Source organism: Crinia signifera, chromosome 8 (genome assembly GCF_055691185.1).
Source record: "Crinia signifera chromosome 8, ASM5569118v1, whole genome shotgun sequence".
Taxonomy (NCBI): Eukaryota; Metazoa; Chordata; class Amphibia; order Anura; family Myobatrachidae; genus Crinia; species Crinia signifera.
Genome location: NC_139224.1, coordinates 133,620,555 through 133,642,308, shown reverse-complemented (window position 1 = coordinate 133,642,308; position 21,754 = coordinate 133,620,555). Strand labels below are relative to the sequence as shown.

The 21,754-nt window shown below is 45.2% G+C and overlaps 1 protein-coding gene across 6 annotated transcripts in view; it reads right to left on the bottom strand.

Moving 5' to 3' along the window:
* The window catches only part of CACNA1E (calcium voltage-gated channel subunit alpha1 E), a 643,532-nt gene that overhangs the window by 13,496 nt on the left and 608,282 nt on the right, over window positions 1–21,754 (bottom strand). For 3 of the 6 annotated variants that reach the window (XM_083157186.1, XM_083157189.1, XM_083157190.1), the window contains 8 exons: window positions 21,189–21,316; window positions 19,245–19,341; window positions 16,483–16,588; window positions 14,721–14,828; window positions 7,459–7,559; window positions 6,134–6,240; window positions 5,949–6,048; window positions 61–189 (listed from right to left, as the gene is read on the bottom strand). In XM_083157186.1, coding sequence (XP_083013312.1) covers window positions 61–189; window positions 5,949–6,048; window positions 6,134–6,240; window positions 7,459–7,559; window positions 14,721–14,828; window positions 16,483–16,588; window positions 19,245–19,341; window positions 21,189–21,316 — 876 coding nt within the window. Of the gene's footprint in view, window positions 1–60; window positions 190–5,948; window positions 6,049–6,133; window positions 6,241–7,458; window positions 7,560–14,720; window positions 14,829–16,482; window positions 16,589–19,244; window positions 19,342–20,660; window positions 20,758–21,188; window positions 21,317–21,754 lie in introns of all 6 variants that reach the window. The other 3 variants (XM_083157187.1, XM_083157191.1, XM_083157188.1) reach the window with 3 other exon arrangements.

Genomic DNA, 21,754 nt, shown 5'->3' with positions numbered 1-21,754 from the left:
GTGCTTAAGGACTGTAATAATTAAAAATAAACAGGGGCTGTTCTGTATGGTTTTATTTACCTGGGGGTGCTCTGCCAGACGTGGCATGGAAGATGCTCTCACAGACGCTGGACGTTCCAGCATCTCCACTGGGATGTAGCTGTCTCGATTAGGGAGCTGCTCCCTGCTAAACTCTCTAACCTCTGGCTCCTGGAAACAAAGATACAGCCAGTTCGTGGGACCAGCGCTACCATTTCACATATTGCTCTGTCACCAGGCAGCACAATGATTTCCCTTGTGGCATACAGCCACCCAGTCCAGGTATTCCATTATACAAGTTGCTAGCTATTGTAGCATAAGGCACATTGCTACTGTATGCACCACAGTGGTTCCCAAACTTTATTATAACACGACACTCTAGATACAGTGTCTGCAATTTTTCCACGCAAAAGGTTCTTATAGAGAAAGTCATAGAAATCATTAAATTGTGTTTACTGTTATTTTTAGGTTCAGCTATGTGGGGGTGGACCAGGTTGTGGTTCTACGTGTACAGTATATAGACTGTATGATTGGCACCCACCAGCACTGGTTTTGCCTGTCATATTGACCATAAAGAATCTGATTGAGTCCTGGACCACCAGCCCGTGGCACCATGCAGTTTGGGAACTACTGCACCAAGAGGATCAAGGAGCAGGTACAATTTATAAATGTCTATAATTCAGGAATTCTAATTGTCCACTGCAGTGAGCCAGATGAAGTTCTTGTCCTATCTCATTATTTGGAAGAGGACTTCTAACGTAGAAAAGTAAGAACAGAAAATAATAATTTTAAAACATGTTCTGGATTTATTGCATTTATAGGTTTGCACTACTGTATTATTTGTTATACTTTCCAGCTGTTTTTGTAGTGGTATAAAATGTGCAGCGTTCTGTGGGAAATGCTAATAAACCTGATGCAATTGGTGAAAAGTAACATTGAGGGAACAGATTTGGGGTTTTGAAAATGTAATTTGTATTATTATTTTTTATACTGATCTTTGTTGGTGCCAAATGTCGGAACACCTCGCCTTTTAAAACAATAGTAACCCTCCCCAGCTCCTGGCACACTAAATCGATAGCCTGCTACAGTATGTCTTCTGGGGTATGGTCATTGGCTCAACCAACCCAATGTCACCATGTATAGGGTCGACAAGATCGACATGGCTTAGGTCAACACCTGAAATAGGTTGACATGCTTAAGGTCGACAAGGATGGAAGGTCGACACAAGCATTAGGTCAACAATGGCTAGGTCGACATGGGTTTTTCACTTACATATAAACAGACGATGGTGCAGATGCCTGTGACATGTGACACCCGATGCGGCAGCAGGAGCTAGTAAGGGCACCAAAATGGGGAGTAACTTTTACATATGTGTCAATGTTGAAAGCAGCTTGTTTACAGGAGGTCATTTGTATTTTAGATTTAGTGAACCTTTAAAATTACTGTATATAAAAAATGTTGTTTTTCGTTAATAAATTTCATGCGTATTTGTAATTTAGATCAGGGTTGCCTACCCTCCCGGAATGGCCGGGAGGGTCCCGAAAATCGGGTCACCCTCCTGGCCCCCCGGAAAGGTGGCCAACCCTCCCGGATTCTTGGGGACCCCCGCCCCCCCCCCCCTGATTGCGCCCCCCCCCCCCTGACCGCGGCGTTTAAATTACCTATGTCTGCAGATCTCCGGGGAGGGGGCGCACCTAAAGCATCATAATCTCATCATTTAGCCCCACCCCCTCCACGGAGATAGGCATACTAAGTAACTTTCCTTCATAGGGCGGGGCTTAATGATGTCACATTTAAGCCCCGCCCCCGAGCTCCTGCTGAAAGTCTCCTCTCCGGGCTTCCCCCGGAGAGGAGCTTTTAAAAGTCGGCAACCCTGATTTAGATTCCAATTAAGCTTCTTATAGTACAGGTTGAGTATCACTTATCCAAAATGGTTGGGACCAGATGAATTTTGGATAATGGATTTTTATACGATTATGTATCTTGAGGTATCTTGCACTTATGTTGTACAAACACATCAAACACATGGAATACACACAAATATATTTTATTTGTGCATGAAACAAGGTTTTAAAACATAAAACAAGATTTGTGTACTATCTCAGACAATGACTTTTAATGCCAAGCAATCCTTTTCTTGCGCACATTTAGTGCCGGTTACATGCTATTTTCCCAGTAGTGCCAGTTACAGATGTACCCAGTAGGTTTTTAGCAAAAAAAAATAAAAAATAAAAGTACATTTTGGAGACCATGGTTTTTCGGAATAATTTGGATTGCGGATATTTGGATAAGGGATACTCAACCTGTAGTACTGTCCCTAATACCATTATACCATTTTGGGACAGTTTTCCCATTGTTTTAAAGTGGCGATCATATACACTGAAAAACCAGCTTGATTTTGCCATATAATTGATTGCCGCTTTAAAACAAAATGGGAAAACTCCCCCAAAATCTCTTACTTTCTGATTCTCACACCCTATTACATTTGGCTCTCGGTGTCTGATTCAAGTGGAAATGTTTAGTTAAGCAAAATCAGGTTGATTTATACCCTACTAAATGTTGCCACTAACTTTGACTGCCAACTCGGAAAATATTGCTTCAGTATCATAATCCTGCTCTCTATAACATGTTTCCTATGTGTTCAGTGGATCTGTGAATGGATTCATAATAACAGGTTTATGATAAAATAACTAAAAAATAAGTTTTTCAAAGTGACTTAAAATTCTAATGTAGCATTACAAAATTCTAATGTAGCATTATAGTCTGTGGGCTTATTTATAAAAAACGCTTCTGATTGTGCTTATGTCTGAAATTTAAAAGGGCAATGGGATTTAAAAGGATCAATGATTTTACTATCCATGCCTTACTACTAAAAGCATTGCCCTTTTAAATATCGATCAGCAGAGCCACGTTTTACAACTCCTATACATGTGCCTGATATTGGAGAATTATTTGCATACTACTAATATATATTGGGTTGGTTTGTAATACAAGATAAAGCTTTAGGATGTTTTTGCTGTTGTTATTATTATTATTGTTATCTAGCACTATTGGAAAATAATAGGGGAAAGGGTTTCTGAGGTATTGCACTGGACAATGTTAGTATGATGACATATACTGTATACATATTGAACATTTAAAAAATGTCAGATTTTCTTTTTAAATTAGAAGGTTGCCGGGTTACCTGTTCGCAAGGAATGGGATGGCAAGTGCCACGTTGCACCTAGATGGCAGTCTGTGTGTGCATGGAGGGGGCACTGTACAAAATGCTTAAGACTGGAAGACACACACAGTGCAATGACACTGCAACAGGGACACACTTTAGCGCTACTACCCTAGGATGTGGACAACGCGGTACACTGCAGTGACCAGGCAGAATCAACGAGCTGACGACATGTTTCACATTGAGAGACTTTGTACCCTCCCATTCTTGTTGCAGACAGGATGACATCTATGTACCAGGTGATAACATACTAGTGACATAAACATCAACATACTGCAGATTGCACATCTGGATAAACAATGGAACTAAGTAAATACCGGACCTGGACAAGACCCCGGAACGCAGGGGGGAGGGGGGGGGGGGTGGGTGTCCCGTCGAGGGGGGTGTCTTGTCCAGGTGAATGCCTGTAATATCTTTCACCAGAGACATGGGGAGATTACAGCATCCCTGCGTGGTCCAGACCGTTACGGTCTTTGGTACATGCCCAGACCATACAGGGAGGCTTTATTCTCTCTCTCCTCCCCCGGGAGAGGACACACCCCGGACCAGACATTACAAGCTCCGGAATGCAGAGTTTGATGTCTGGTCTGGCATTCCAGGGTCTTGTCCGGTCCGGTTTTTACCCATACCCCTTAACAATCACTGTGATATTTCATTACCTGTATCTGGGATCATTTCAATTAGATACACATCGACTCTCACAGCTCAGATGTCATCCATACAAGTAACCAGACACAACCATTAGAACACTTCACCATGGGGTCATCATTCATAAAATACAAAGGTGTCAATAGGAAGCTCTTTATATATACAATGAATAATGTCTACATAGTACGCATATTGTATGTATGTACACCTACCTGTAATTATAATGGGCATGAAGCAGAGAACTACACTAGGTTGCATAATGTATATTGCATGGAATCCCCCCACACTGGGTAAGATAAGCGGATGCAGGTATATAAGCCTATATACCCTTGATGGCTAACCTTGACATTCCAGCTGTTGTTGAACTACACATCCCAGCATGCTCTGCTTCAGTTTTGCTATTTGGCCATGCTAAATCTGATGCAGAGCATTCTGGGATATGTAGTTCAACAACAGCTGGCATGTCAAGGTTAGCCATCAAGGCTATATACCAGGCTTCCCAACCACAGTCCTCAAGGCAGGTTTTAGTGATATCCAGGCTTCAGCACAGATGGTTTAATCAAAATTACTCAGGTACTAATTAAGTCACCTGTGCTCAAGCCTGGATATCTACAAATCCTGCACTGTTGGTGTGCCTTGAGGACCGTGGTTGGGAAAGCCTGCTATATACCATACATTTAACTTTCTGGATTCCACCTCTGGAAGTTAGCCGCCAGGTCCGTGATGTGGTGGGGGTTAGGTCTAATTCAGATGTGGCTGGAGGTGTAGCACACAGTGCAAAGTACAGCTGTTCGGTACAATGCACATGTACCAGACCCGTACTGCATATGTGCAGTGACTGACAGCCTGACACCATTTGGGGGGGTGAAGAGGTTGCAGCAGGTTCCCAAAACAGTGGTGTGTCACTGCAATTTTGGGGGAGTCCCAAGATCCGATGGAAGACAGAGGTTTCCTGTCCTCACAGTAGGAGCTGGAGAGGCTGGCTTGTGCGACCCCATAGGTGATGGAGCTGGACGATGGTATTGCAGGTTATCCAATGCTGCATCCTAGTATACAGCATGGATTATCAACACAGTAGGCAGTAGGCATCTACATATACCAGACATCTCCTGCTGCATTACCATGTTAGTGCATTGTTGCTGCTTCCAAGTAAGCTGCAGCAATTGTACCACCAACCACATTGGAATCATGGACGTTGTGGGGGCCTAATGGTGCAATCTCATCATCGCGCTTAAAGATGTTTGTCAGTGAAAAACGTGTCATAAAGCTGAACAGACTGCCTACTTCACACGGGGCCAAATGCACTAATATTCAAAAGTGATCAAATGGAGAGTGATAAACTGCCAGCCAATCAGCTCCGACCTGCCATGTCACAAACACAAATGTCAGGCAGGAGCTGATTGGCTGGTTGTTTATCACTCTCCATTTTATCACTTTTTAAAGCTTGATACATCTGGCCCTTAAGATGCATACACACTGTACAATTTAATTGACCAACTTTTTTGTCCAATATCTTTAATTTCAGCCATTCTGAACGAAATTGGTCAAAATATCTATCGTTTGCGACGAACGACGAATGATGATGTGCATACCCGCCAGTTGTTCATCAAGATTGTTCGTCAACTGTGCAGCTCAATTTGGATATGTTTCAAAAAAATCCTATAAACTGTAGCTAGATCTTTCGTCTTTCGTCAATATCTTTCGTCCAGGACACTGGGTTCAAGGGAAATGTCTTTCAACAAAATTGGTGAAAAATGTTTACAGTGTGTATGCACCTTTAGAGAGGTAGAGTCATACCTCGTATACCTAACACAGATGCGCCACGTTTCTGTATTTAATGAACCTTGCTTTCAAAGATAGTAAATTTTATTTTAATAGCAACACATTTATATACACTATGTATGTTTAATATATACTGTATACACAGGAAGTGTCCATTCACAAAGTGTGGGCATCGGGTCTCTGAAATGTACCATTAGCTCACATATATCCTTCATACACACACAATCACACTGCAGAGTGCATGGGCTTATACAGCTGCTTTAAGCATTATGTTTACCAGAGACAGCTGCTCTTCAAAGTCTTCGTCATCCCTGTCCAGACATGGTGGCTGAAATATCTCCTCAGGGGACAAGGGGCTGAGTGAAGGGAAGTCAGCACTGAAAAGACACAGAACTCAGCAGTTTACACTAAGCCGTTTCAGCCACAAGTGTTGCGCTGTACGTACACCGCTATACAACTCACAGGCCTGACAGAGTGTCCTGCTGGAGGTATGGTAAGGCTTTGGCATTGGATAAGATTTCCTCGGGCAGAGAGGAGGCTTCCATTCTCTGGAACATTGGTGCATTTTTCTATACAGAGAAATAATTATTCAGAAACAGAAAGATTAAAACCAATAACCTCTCCTTTCCTTAGATACTTAAGATGCATATTAAGGGTGCACAAACTATTGGCTTCTGTGTGTTACAAAGTTCACTGGATATTTACACTCAGGGCCATTATTGGGGTGGTCGACAGGGCAGTGCAATCACTCAGGGCACAAGGCCACAGAGGGAGGCCCCAAAACTACCCAATATTTCACACAGCAAACTTGTTCCCATTGGTTGAACTCCCATTAAGCACATGAGGTGTGGATGTGGGTGGGTGTTTGCGCAATAATGGGTATTGATCATAAATGTTGTGCCCATGGGTGACCTTACCCCTACATTTGCCCCTGCCTGTTCCTGGAGCCGGCAGTAACTATAGAGAGACATCAACCATCAATGCTTTTCAAATCATCGATGGTCAAGGGCCATGTTGAATACTTTTACCATTGATGGTGTATAACCAGTTCTCCTGCATAAATAGTTCTCCTGCAATGGATGGTTTGCGTCCACTGGCATTAATGAGATCAATGAGAGAACACCGATGGCCGTCCTTAGCAGAAACAGCACTTTACATTAAAAGATAAGCTTTGTCTGTCGTCATGTGACTGCTGCACTCACGTGTTACAAAGTGAAGGACAGGCTGCTGGGTTTTTAGTTGAAGCTCAGGATGGGCTGCTGCGGCTGACATTTAGTCTTGCCACGACTTGCTGCGGGTATGTACACTCCATGCTTCTCTATAGAAGGAACGTGGGTATGAAGATTATGGCCGCCATTGTAAGCGAATAAGTGCACTTAGTTTACAACCAATTCTGTGAGCTGACCACACCGCCGCATCCCCGCATCGTCTCCCGGGTGTGACTCCATGTGCGGAAATGCACGGGGGTGGGGGCAGTTATTTTTATTAGGGATTGGCATCCCTACATCCGGTGCACTGAGCACATTTGAATAAATTGGACACATAAACTGTACATTAATGTGATTTGTCCAAGTCCAACAGTGAACTGCAAATATCCAAGAGATACGGGTCCTGAATATTCTTTAACAAATGAGCTTATAATGGTTGGGATATATGACTAGAATGAAATAATTCCATTTAAGAGGCAAATCATTTTTTTCCCATACAATTAATTAAAATAGCAACTTTCACATTTAGCTCTACTGCAAGGTATCTGCGGGGATTGCCGTAATGTAACATTTACTCACCTGTTCTTCCAGCTGCTGCCTCTGTTTCTTAGCTTTACTCTGCTTATAATAGTCCATAATCATCATAGCAGCATAAATCTTGCCCACAGTCAGATCCGAGGCTGAAGGAGAATAAGGGTGGAAGTTAAACAAAGGCAGCTGACATGTAAAGAGGAAGAATTACCTGTAGCAGGGTTCCCTATGTAGCCGCTTATGCTTTGTGTAATGTATTTATGGCTCCAATAACTATTAAGTGAAAAACCCGGACACCTACTCTATACAGTTCTCTGCGAGAACAGAATCCAGCAATATAGTAGTTGTTTGGTAGATATACAGTGTCTAGATCAGGGATGGGGAACCTTCGGCCCTCCAGCTGTTGTTGAACTACAAATCCCAGGATGCCCTGCTACAGTTTTGCCATGCTAAAACTATTGCAACAACAGCTGGAGGGCTGAAGGTTCCCCATCCCTGGTTTATATTTTACAGTCAATAAGTCTACCACAAAGGTCGACATGCAATAGCTTGACAGGTCAAGAGGTCGACATGCAATAACTTGACAGTGTCAACATTTCGACAAGGTCAAAATGTCGACATGAAAAAGCCAGACACATGTAGACAAGACTTTTTCATGAATATTTTCTTCCTACTTCACCATCCATGTCGGCATAAAGGGAGATATAATAATCTGCCAAGCATAGCAAGGCACCGAGCCCAAAACAAGGCATGTGAGGACTCATGTCAAAAGGTTGACATGAGTCCTTCATACTTTTCTTCTCAATTGTAGCCACGTGGATGGTAGAGTGAGGAGCCCGGCCCAAACCATGGTGGGCAAAGCAAGCCATGTGAGGGTACACCTTGCACTAATTGGGGGTCCATATCAACAGATGTTGACATTGACACCCACAAATTGAGCAAAAACTCACGTCAACCTTTTCGGGCGTTGACCTTTTCCATGTTGAGCTTTTGCTTTGACATTTTGACCTTGTCGACCTATTGCATGTCAATCTTTTGTCAATGTCGACCTAGTACATTTCCACCTTTTTCATGTGTCAACTTTTTGACTGTCATTTATAGATGGCAATCTTTTAACAGAGCAATGCAACTAGAATTCTTGTATTGCAGGCAGCATATTGGGCCCGATTCAGACCTGTGTGCTCTGATGCGAATTCGCAGCAGGAGCGATTATTGAATGGCCGCGCATGTGCACAGTACGTGGTGCGCATGCATGAGCTGTTCGTACGATGACAGCCAGTGAAGGATAGCCTTCACTGACAACTAGCAGGGTGTTTAAAACCCTGCGGCCGTTCGGGGGCGGTAAACTTCCATTTTCTGGGAATGCCCCAGAAAATGCAGGCATTTCCCAGCCGTTGAGAGGGAGGGCCATCGGGAGAAGGAAGCCGCTGATGACATCAGCGGCTTCCTTCTCCCGATGGCCTTCGTAGCACGGAGTAATTTAGATATTACTCAGTGCTGTGAACAGAGGAGAAAACTATTCAATGGTGATTCCAAATGTTTTTTTCCTTCATGTGCATGGCTGCAAATGCATTTGCAACAGTGCACATGACCGGGATTTCACCTGGGGCGGTGTAGCCATTACCTACTGGCTGGGCTACGAGTTTTCGGAGCATGTCCGAATCAGGCGCATTGTACGGGCGTTTTATAAAAGTGGGCACGGTAGCAGTCAATTAAGGATGCCAATCCGGGGGCATTTTTTCAATCCCGGGAATCGGGATTGAAAAATGCTCAATCTGGGGATTCCCAGGATCCCGGGATTGGCATGCCTAAAAGAAAATTGCCCCTGTGCCCCCACATTAACTGAGTTTTGGGGAGGGGGCAGGTGGCAGCGGGGCGGAGACAGGAGGCGGGTATGACGTGGGTGGCCTGGCGGCAAGCAGGTGCCGGGGCCACACATTTACTTTTGGGGAGCAGGCGGCAGGCGACTTCGGCGAGGAGGCCGGCGGCTGGGGGAGGCCCGGCGGTGAGCAGGTTCCAACGGTGGGGGTGTAGTGCTACGGCCTGCGCAGTGTGACCTGTGACCTAATCACGCTGCGCAGGCCGCACGCTGGGACGGGGACAGCCGGGCAGCATGCGCAGTCTAATCCCGAAATCCCGGGATTGAAAACCAGGACATTTTGGGGCCAAATCCCGGGATCCCGCTGATCCCCATCCCGGGATTGGCCACCGTACAGTCAATGAAGCAGCCAAATATTTAGCAAAGAAAACTTTGCAAAAGGAGTGTCACAATAAGCCAAGGTCTATGTGACATCATCACCCTATCCGGAGACACCATTATCAGGACAAGTGACTGAAGATAAACAACAGTAAAAGGTTAATATGAATAAAGTCACTTCCCACTCTTGTACCGACTGAGTCTTATACATAACAATTTCCCTATAAAATGGAAAGTACAGAATATCACTTAACGTGGAATGTCATTGCTATCAGCTCTTCGGGCCGTCTCGTCAAACGCTGAGCATCTTTTGTTCACAAATCGGCACTTTATTTCATATTTAAACCTGGGTTATACGCCAATTAAATTCCTTTATGGATTTTTATTTCAATGAATTATTACAAAAGCGACATTCTGGCAAGAACAGGAAACTTATCAGGTTTTATGCTTCTTAAGTGATTTTTCACATATCTGGCTGTCAGTCTGACACAGCACGCAAACAAGCGAAGGTGCGGAGAGCCGCAGCTAATTTCACACTGCATTAAAACATGCTGCGCTTTAAATCACAGTGCATAGAATTAGACATCGCTGGGGGAGCTGATACTGCTCAGAATTCTATTTCCGCAGCCAATGATGAGGCTTTCACTGTACTGTAAAATATAATTCCTTCCATGCCGAGGAAGACCTGTGTTTCTTATATTGTGAAGTTAAATTGCTGGGGATAGAAGGGGTAGATTTCCATGGGGGACTCTGTCCCTCTCACACATTTTGGTTTTATAACAGAAAAATGATAAAATGACAGATAATACATAAGATTCTATTTAATCTCCGAAGAGACCACCAATCCTATAATACAAGATGGTTTCTACAAAAGAGCTTCTAATAACAAACATATGGAGCCACCGTCATCTATGCTACCTACAGCGTTTGTCCCGACAACTCAGCACAGTGCGCCTAGTCGGCGCGGCAACGCAATATGGGGTTTATTCAGGTTGATTCGCAAGGCTGCGAATTCGCAGCCTTGCGAGTCCACCAAACCCCGCCCGGCGAACGCACGCCCCCCCCCCCTCCGCCGCCCCAGCAAAGTGCGGCTTCGCCCGCACAGCAGCGAATGGATGTTTTGCATAAACATCCATTCGCTTTGCTGGGGTGTCCGCCCACATCATTCGATGATCACCGACCATCGAATGATGTTTAGCGTGCACGCATATATAAGTGTCTTTTCAGTTGCGTATATATGCGTGCACGCTGGCGTGATATGGGCGGGCAGCTGACATCCGGTGATTTCAGCTACCCACCCCCCACACCCGCATCACTGCCTCATTACCATGAGAACGCCCAGCGTTCTCATGGAAACGCCCATGGAACGCTGGGCGTTCCCATATGTTAATGGAGCAGCCCGGCGCCCCCCGCCCATCTCCGCCCCCCCCCCCCCCTCGCTGCCATGGGTGCGTGCACCCGGCGACCCGAAAGGTCGCCGTGGGTGCACGCACCATGCGCCTGCACATGCACAGAAACACGCCTGCGCATGCGCAGACGCACAACATCGGTACTGCGTGCAAATGTGCGCAGTACAGATGCAATCTGAATAAGGCCCTAAGTCACACAGCATGGTGTATGGCGTTACCGCATGAGTGCAACACTAGTGATCATCCACCAGACGTCACTTTTAAAATCAACACTGTGCATGTGTCAGATGTCTAATGCAATGCTATAGCAACAGAATCCGCATGGTGCGTGCGTGAAGTGTCCATTGAAATGCACTATAGTGTAAGAAGTAATTTACTGTACAATACCGTACTGTTGAGTATGTTAAATAGATTTTTTCTCAGAAAATACTATTGAATAGACGTGCGTCTCATTACGCTATATCTCACGGGCTACGGAGATAAGTGAACAGTATGGTCAAAGTACGTATCGTAGCAGGCCAATCTCGGGTTAACAAAATGGCTACAGGGATTCAACCAGGGCTTCATGGGAGCCGACATCTATGGAGCTTGTGATGGCATAGGTTACACTTGTGTAAGGGCACTGCTGTATGCGCGTCTCATTACGCTACACTGGTTAAACACAGAATTACGCTACAGTATGAATGCATACATACAGTACGAGCAGGCCAGACACCGAGCGGGTTAACAAAATGGCTACCGGGTTTTAGCCAGGGCTTCATGGGAGCTCACATCTATGGAGCTCCAAAAGACTCAGGTGGATTCATGTTTCTGGACATGAATCGACAGAACCGATCCACCTATCTCTAAGCTACGTATAAATATGGTCATATATGTGCATACAAGTGCTCAGGTACAGATGTGGCTGCATTATGGGCCTGATTCAGACCCACTCACTAGGCAGGGTATATTTTCTGCCTAGCGAGTGGGTAAGTGCCACCCTGATGAATAACCTCCCCCTGTCCTCCCCCCCCCCCCCCTCCCCGCACCAGCGCTATCCGCATCCCCTTGGTAACATGCGATGGAATGCATACCTCCCAACTGTCATGATTCCGTCGGGACAGTCCCGATTTTCGGGTCCTGTCCCGACGTCCCACCCGCGGCAGGCATTGTCCCGCTGCGGGGGGTGGCAGTTGGGAGACCCCCCAATCTAGTAGAATAGACGCTGTGCGCATGGGCACAGCGTCTATTCTCGTATGAAAATGAGGTCACGGCTAATTAGCATAAGCTGCACCCTCATTTGCATACGCCCCGCCCCCTTTTCGGGCGTGTCCCTATTTCCTCCGGACGGAAGTTGGGAGGTATGGGAATGTGACTTTCATTCAGCCGCAGATCTACAAAAAAAGGGCGCGGGTGCTGATGTCATGTGATTTGCATTTGCCTGTCTCCGTTCTCAGGGGAACGCCTGGCGTTTTCATGGGGACATCCATAAAACACTGGGCTTTCCCATGCACCAGCCCAATATCCGCGCCCGTCCGCCCCATCTAAAGCAAACGTGTGAAACTCCCCAAAGCCATTCACTCTCGGGGTTTGCACATGAACATAAATGTGCATGAGAAAATCACCCCAATGTGCGCAGAGATAAATAAACATCTCTGTGTGTATCTAGGAAGCTGCCCCCTCCCTTACACCCTCTTGTGAAAGCAGCCTTTATTACTACTGCCCCCCCCCCCCCCGTCACATCAAGACATTACCTCTGTAGAAAGTATTCCGCCCTCTGCCTTACACAAGGTCATCTCTTGAAATTCTGCTGTGAGTATAATCTGACTGGTTGCAGACTGCTCAATATCACTCACTCTAAAAACTATTAGAATGCTTATAAGCAGGAGACAAAGACTGATAGCAAAGATACGTTCTGGCCCCAGCCAATCAGACTCTATAAAAGGTGAAATAAAAAACCCATACTGGTCATTTATCCCATTTAGGCTACACATGACAGCAGAGAAGCTCAAGTCTGCTTTTGTCACTGTCTAGATAATTGGATGTCTTCCAGACACTTTTACTATGACTTCATTATAACACCAGCTCTTCTGTCTAATGTCCCTGTTACTTTAGCATAATAACATGTGATGAGCGGCACAGTCAGTGCCTGTTATCTGAATATGCTTAATAGTAACCATTAGATTACATTTCTGTGAACAACATACAACAGTAATAATGCATTTTAGATACATTTATATTAGGACATCATGTAGGGATGCCAATGAACCACACACACACACACACACACACACACACACACACAAAAAAAGTAAAAATGTAGATGCGCACACTAGACACTATGGTCCTTATTCAGGTCTGTTCACAAATGCCGCTCGTTCGCACTGGGACCGATGTTTTGTTACTGCACATTTCTGCGCATGTGCATACGCAGGGTATGCACCCAGGACAACGGGCGGGGGCAGAGAGGGGCGGTGGGCGGCCTCATTAGCATATGTGTACGCCCAGCATATTATGGGCGTTTCCATGAGAGCACTGGGCGTTCTTATGCTAATGAGGCCATGACATGGCCGACGGGGGCGGGCAGCTGCCCTCCCATTTCCCTCAAAACGTGCACACATATGTAAGGGTGCCTCAGACCACTCTTACATATGCGTGCATGTTCCACATCATTCGATGGTCAGTGACCATCGAATGATGTGGGCATTTCCCTGCATGCTGCAAATGGATGTCTATGCAAAACATCTATTCGCAGCCATTGCGAAGGAACGCGCCTTGTGAATGGTGTGACAGCTTGCCAGCATTCGCAAGGTGGGGTTAGGTTTACTGGCAAGGATGCGTATAGGCAACCGAGGGAATCATCCAGAATATCCCTCTAAGAACACTGGCCATCAGCACAATCATAGTATTATTCAAATGCAGTAAAATAATGGTTCTTGCATACTTTTGGCAAAAAAAGAAATATGTGGCCACCTACCACAGCCAGGTGACCCAATCAGGTGGGTCTCTAACATTCCTAAAATTTAAGTCCAGAGAAGAGGACCTCCCACGGTAACCAAAAGCCAACTGCCCCGAGGCACAACGGAACTGGGCACTGAGCATATTCAATACACTGGCCAGCACTGAATAGGGGCATGGTACCAGAGGACAGCTAAAGGTCAGTGTGACTCAGACAGATTGTAAGGATGGAGTCAGCAAGTTCAGCACACAGCGCATCATGCGCACATTCTGCACCTGTTATAGACAACAATTGTAGCAAATCCGGTTCTGAAGAATCCCGCTAAAGCAGCCACTTTAGGTCCAACTCAGAATCTGCTACTGAATCCATAGATTCACTTTACCTTAGTGCTTCTTATATCCTATTGGGGCTCCTTATATCTTATCGGGGCAGTACGGACGGTGTAATGGTTAATATTACTGCCTCACAGCACTGAGGTCATGGGTTCGATTCCCACCATGGCCCTAACTGTGCAGAGTTTGTATATTCTCCCCGTACTTGCGTGGGTTTCCTCCCACAATCCAAAAATATACTGGTAGGTTAATTGTCTCCCAACAAAATTAACCCTAGATTGTCTGTGTGTGTGCATGTACATGTGGTAGGGAATATAGATTGTAAGCTCCACTGGGGCAGGGACTGATGGGAATGTTCAAACGTTCTCTGTAAAGCGCTGCGGAATATGTGTGCGCTATATAAGAACCTGGTAATAAATAAATAATATCCTCACCTTGTGGCATTGGCACAAGCAGGTCCAGCATCTTTTGGGAGAGATTTGGCCAAACAGATAGTATTTCTTTCTGCAGCTCTGAGTCCAGTTGTTGCCTGTCAGCTCCACCTGTAAGGTGCCACAATATGAAATAATTGTCTACACCTACCAACAGCATCCGCAAGTACAACATTTCTGCTGGAGGATGCAAAAAATGCACATTTGTCCTTTATTTAAAAAAATATATTGAACATACAGTATATATGTATAGTTCTCTGTCTTTAGACAGGGTCATTGCCTACCTTTTTTTTTTTTAACCCTTTGAGCGCCAAGGGAATTTGACAAAATAGGTGTGAAAATTGCCAAGCAAACCTTTTTTATTAACCCTTTGAGTGCCTATTCGAGATCCACAAAATATCCGCTAAAAGTGCCAGCGCCACTCACAGCGACTGTTCTTTCTTTGGGTGCAATATTTACAGTAACTACACTTCAGTGAATGGACTTGGCTGTATTTGTATTTATTCATACTAAAAGAACAGTCGCTGTGAGCAATGCTGGCATTTTTAGTGGATATTTTGAGGATTGCTCACAGCAATGTTGGCACACAAAGGGTTAATGTTTAGTGCTAAATAGAATGGGAATAAACTTCTGTCCTATAGTGGGTACAGCTGTCCTGGGCGCTGGCCCCTTTTGAGGCAATCAGAGCTCGCATACCGGCAGACAGAACGACTGCCGTTACGTGAGCTCTGATTGGCTCCCCAGCCAGTGCTGCATTTTAATTGGCCACCAGTATCCTGAGTTGAAGAAGCCTGCGCTCCGGAACCTCCGGGCTGCAGCTTAGTGGAAGAGGAGATGGGGGAGCAGGAGCCGGGTTACGGTAAGTCAAGTGAGGAGGAGGGGCCCAGGACCCAGACTGGAAATGAGTCCCAGGCCCCAAAATTCCTTATGTCAGCCCTGGCTGCCAGAGTCACATTTCCTATAGTTTGCTGATATACAGTATAATCCATGAAGCACTGGGAGAATATTCACATTCTTATTATCCATTGGAAACATCTTCCTGTTACTGTACATTACAAAACACTGCAGCTGTAATATGTAGGGTAAATAGATCCCATAAGTATCAAGCAGTGATTGACACAAGGAATCCAGCCAATTTACCTATACATTAATTAAATGTTCTATTTGTAAATAATGAATTCTGTTAACCAAAGCATTTAAGTGAACAGCAGTTAATGGCCTGTTATGTGAGACAGACCATAGACACAGAGGGATATTTACTGAGATGGGAGTTCTATTGCAGATGGGATGTTACCAGGGCCGGCACCACCACTAGGCAGCTTTAGGCATTTGCCTAGGGCACCGGCCACTGGAGGGCGGCATTTGGAAGCAGCTCTCCCCCCTCGATTGGAGCCAGTTGAGTCTTGCCCGGTGCCAAACCACCCCCCCCCCCCCAACCGAGGTCCTCATCACCCCAAGGCACCCCAGGGGTGTCACGACACACAGATTGGGAACCACTGTTCTAGAGGGTGCTAAATAAATAAGACATAGATTCTGATTGGTTGCCCATAGCAACATCCCGTGTGAAATAGAACTCTCCTCTTAGAAAATGTCCCCCTATATATTATCTTCTAGAAGGTGCTAAATAAATAAGAAGTAGAATCTGATTGGTTGCTATGGGCAACATCCCATCATCGATACAACTCTCATCTTAGTAAATTGACCCCATAGGGATATACATCAGCCTGTTCTATTCCCAATAATTCTGCATAGTATAAATGCTTACCTTTGGCTATTTTTACATCCAGTGCGGTCCGGATCAGAGCCATGAGGGTGGATGTGAAATGTACTGTCATGTCCTCCGTTACCGGCATATTCATTAGGACCAATCTCTGTACAAAAACACCGGGTGCCCAAGATATGGGATATCGACAAGGGGACCCAAAGCAAACAAGCACACATATGCACATAATCACTACACCATACACAGAACAAGAATGGAAACATCACTCCCCAAGCTTCCCTCGCCAGCTCTAGCGCCACCCTATACACGTGTACCTAAGAGAGTGTTATAGAGGGAGCATGCAAGGCTACTGTGACTGCAACTGATTCCCAGAGGAGTGTCGGAACTGCTGGAGAACGTATACACAAGGCAAAGAACTGTCCAGAACCAGCACCTTAAAGGGGAATCCGCTCCCTGGGTCGACAATGTCTAGGTAGTATGTGGACCACTAATGATTGACAGTGACTTGGTCAACACCTATAAATGGTTGACATACCCTAGGTCGGCATTAACAGAAGGTCAACACATGATGTTGTTGTATAGACCAACTTGGTTCCTACTTTACCATTCAAAAGAGAACAGCAAGGCACAGTGCCCAAGGCAGCCGAGAGAGGGGGGAGCGGGTATTAATTACCCGGGCCCAGGCTTGCTGGAGGGGCCCCGCAGGGGCCCTGGTCCAACCCCTCCCTTCCCCCTCAGTCCCTCCTGGGTAGCAACAGCAGCACTCACTTCTACAGCATGTGCTGTGCTGACAGCAGGCTCAGCATGATCATCTTACTGACAGCGTAAGAGGTCATGCTGAGCCTGCTGACAGCACAGCACATGCTGTAGGTGTGTGCTGCTGTTGCTGAGATTACAGTTTTAGAGTTTTCTTTCACCCTCCTCTATACATTTTTGGGGTGTGGCCTAAGTGCGGGAGGTGCCCACACCCCACACTTAGGCCACGCCCCCAAATGTTACCGGGGCCTGGCATTCCTCTCAGCTGCCCTGACAGTGCCCAAAGAATAGAAAGCGCAGCGAGCCATCCAAGGGGACACTTATATGGTGTCCATGTCGACATAGACTTAAAAACGGGAAAAACTTGTGTCGACCATGCCAATGATGACCTTCTGTCAATATCGACCTAGGGTATGTTGTCCATTTATAGGTGTCGATCTAGTCACTGTCCACCATTGGTGGTCCACTCCCTATCCCAGAACCGTTAAAGGGATGCTTGTCTGATACTGTAATACTGGCTTTTAGACTACATAGCAGATACACAGATGTAGCCACGTTCATCGTTAGATCGCCACTGCTTGTTCCCATTTGTCACGCCAGATTCACACCCACAGTGTGGATTTGCCATGCTGCGATATCGCCGCTCAATACGTTTCTATGAGCCATGGGAGTAAATAGATGGGATCAACATGGCTACATCTGTTCGAAGCATTCAGAGTAAACCATTAGAGGTCAACTGTATTAAAAGCAGTAATAAAATATAGGGTCAAATGCAAAACTAATTTTATGTTTTGGTTATATTGATTAAATTATTCTGTCAAAAATAGTCTGGAGCATCAGGACCTGTTCACGTCCATATTGGATCTCTTGCACCTAACATGGGATGGATCTTTCCACCGCGGTTGGAGCGAAGCGTCTTCTCACAGGAAGTTGAGCGCACTATCACGTGGTCACTATGCATTACAAGGTAGGAAATCAGGAGCAGACTGAGCGCACGTATAATGTAATGACGGCACTATTATTTTTAGAGGTGTGACTTTTTCAGTCATCTCCCATATTACTGTTTAATTACTGTTTTTTGTTTTGAACTCTACACTGTTAATTTATCATACATATTGTGATAATTGGTCTTTTAGCGTAAAAACGAACCTAATATACAGGAAGTCGGTGTACTACATATACTGTAGGCCTTTATCCAGATCTGATCGCAGTACAAATTTGTTCAGAAAATGGGCAAAACCATGTGCACTGCAGGTGGTGCAGATGTAACATGTGCAGAGTGAGTTAGATTTGTATGAATTATTTTGTTTCTATGCAGGATAAATACTGGCTGCATTATTTTTACACTGCAATTTAGATTTCAGTTTCAACACACCCCACCCAAATTTAACTCTCTCTGCACATGTTCCATCTACCCCACCTGCAGTGCACATGGTTTTGCCCATTTTCCAAACAAATTTGTACTGCAATCAGATCTGAATAAGGGCCATATAATAGCCTTAGATTTCCTAAGCCTTGAAGAGTGATAAAATTAAAAGATAAAGGAGGTTATTCTGGTTGGCATGCAGCACTGCAAAGTTGGCAGCACTGCATGTCATTTTTAGACATTTTTTTTTTTAAAAAGGGTCCTAAGTACAAGCCAATAAGCTTCTATGGTGGTTCTATGTAGTATGGGGTTCTATGTACTAAGGGCCTGACTCACACCTGTTCGCTAGGCTGCGTATGTTCGCAGCCTAGCGAACTGCTAACTGCCGGCCACCACCCGACAGAACGGCTGCCCCCCATGGTGCCTGAATCCCCTAGGTAGCATTCAAGGGGGAGTGTACGCTAACACAATCTCTTGCATGCAGCTGCGTGGCCGATGGTCGCTCTCCATCGAATTATTTTTGTTCTCAGTTCGCTAATAATTATTATTAGACATTTATTATGCACACCGATTCCCCTGCTATGACTTTTCTTGCCATTATCTGATGATTTTTAGACAATGAACCTTACAAAACAGGTATACGCCTTCAGCTAGATCCGGTTACAATAAGGGTGATCTGTACCTTATAAGCCACTTTATTAGGACATCTTTTTCCAAGGCCTAAAGGTGGTGACATGAGTGTCAGCATTTCATACATCTCTGGATAGTGGATGCGGCCACTAGTTGTAGACAGTGGGATCCAGAGAAGGTGGGAGGGAGTGAGGTGAGGACAATGGAACGAGCAATGAAGGAACAAAGAGATACAGCATAACCAGGGCAGCAAAATACAAAACATTACAAAAAAAAAAAGCAAAAAAAAGCCCCAGTAAAACACACAGGAAACAAGGAAGAAAAGGGAAAACAGAAAAAAAGGAGGGGTTAATAAATGTCTTCACCCTCAGGTGGGGTTATACCGCACTCAAGTCATAATCAGATTTTCCTCCCCCCACACCAAATTCTTCACTTCTGTTTTTTTTTTTAATCTCTACTTCAGTGTTGCGGTGAAGTTGCAAACATGTACAGTATATCCCCCAGATACACGTCTCCACACTCAGTCTGCAGTACTTACGCCAGGCTGCCCTTACTGAGCTGACTTTTCGAGGAGCCGTGTATCCCTCCTAGACATTTAGAACGTGACCGGAGGGTGGAGCTGTAATTATTGGTTGTAAGATAGGGAACCTGCAGTTGCTTCCTCCTGGCTGTGTGGTGTAGCTCCCAGCATGCACCAGTGCTAACAATGCATACAAGGAAAGCTTTCATGCATTCTTCCTGCAAGTCTCTTCAGTTCATGCTAAGTTGCAGATTAGAGTCAACCAGCTGCCTCCCAACACCAGTAGCCCTGGACCTCTGGTGTATGCGGAAATTTTGGACAATTAAATCCAGTTTCCATCAACAGATCCAAAACATCGCCAGCTTTTTTGGTCCCTTAAAAATGATTTGTGTAACATGACCCTTTAACAGAGTCCTGCAGGGGAGTTAAGACAGCTTAACTTGTAGGCATAATCACTATGCAAATTGTGTATGTCAGTGGTGCACAACTTCAGGGCTTAAGTACCCCCAGCAGGTCATGTTCTATTGACTTAAGGCAAGTTATTTTTTTTTGTTGGGTCATTAATTAGCCGCAGACTCAAAATATTATCTAAAGGGGATTTTTGAGGACTAGAGTTTGGAACCACTGATCTATGCTATCTTATAGTCAACTCTTCTGTGCATACCTCTCTTCACTGTTACATCAGTGTTATATCTCATGACCCCACCCCCCAGTTTAGTATTGGCATGATGTGGAGTCCCAGGGACTAGCTTGGGTGCAGCTGCTGATTTATCGGGATGGGTGTCAATGTCCATATTTAAACCTGGAGGCAGCAGCCCAAGGTCCCTTGCATGGTGCAGTAGTGGAGCGGTGGAGGGGAAGGGACAGTTAGGTGAAAGGAAAGGTGGGGAGGTAGAGGTAAGCTATGCCCTTGCTGAGTGGAAAGGGCTGAGAGACTGGGCACCAAACCTTGCATGCCACCCTGTAGGGGCAGTTCTCTCCTAGGCCGAGCGGAGGCGAGATGACTCGGACTAATTTGTACATATCCTTATAGGGAATCCTGCCACTGGAAGAGAAGCACAGGCATGTTAATCAGAGCACAGCTCAGAACCATGAAGCTGGAGATACCTCTATGGTCAGAGGACAACCCCCCCACAACTTCAATGACTGCACCATGAGAGCTCCTGGGGCAGTAAAATATCAAACCCAGTTACTGCAATGATCACATGTTACCCTGGAGCATACTGTATAATAGGGCAAGGCCAGGAAATCGATCAAATGGAAGTCTTCAATTCCGTTAGCAAAATGGAGCACAGCTTTATAAAAAAGGATGTCCCAGAAAACAAGTGTCCTGTATGATAAATCTGAGTATCTTGGAGACCTTTTTTTTTATTATTTAGAATGTTTAATCTATCTGTGGAACCATCATCTTTTTACGCCATATTTATGAATTTTACATGGCTCAGTTCAAGAATAAAAAAGTGGGAGGTAATTTACCATGCTGCTCTATCATATTCCGCCCAGATGCGAACAAACTCATCCAGATGATGAGGACCCAGAATCGAAGAGTCTCTCGTCAAGTATTCAAAGTTATCCATGATGACAGCGACAAACAGATTTAACATCTGAGGATAACACACAGAAAAACCATTGTTACACTTCTACCACTTACAAGCTGGACATCTTCATAAACAATAGACCTAAACTCACAAGTTCATATGGTATGGAATAAAAGTAAATGCACTCCACAAAATGTTTATTACATATTAAAGTATGGTATCAATGTTCCTTCTACCGCCATCAGTTTAAGGGCCTAATGGGCCTGGAGCTTAAACGGGCCTATTATGAGAAGTGGAGGAGGTGAGGCCAATGGTATGTAGGCATGTAGACCAAATACACTATTACCCAGGGTTCCCCGCCCCCTCACCGCAGACCCGCTACATCCAGTATTTGTTTTAGGGTGAAGGGGGCTGCAGGATGTGGGAGGCTTGCACACCTTTCTGGGGGGGCAGGAGCAGGACCCGATTTTTGGGAGCCTCACTGCCATTCCAGAAGGGTAAGCA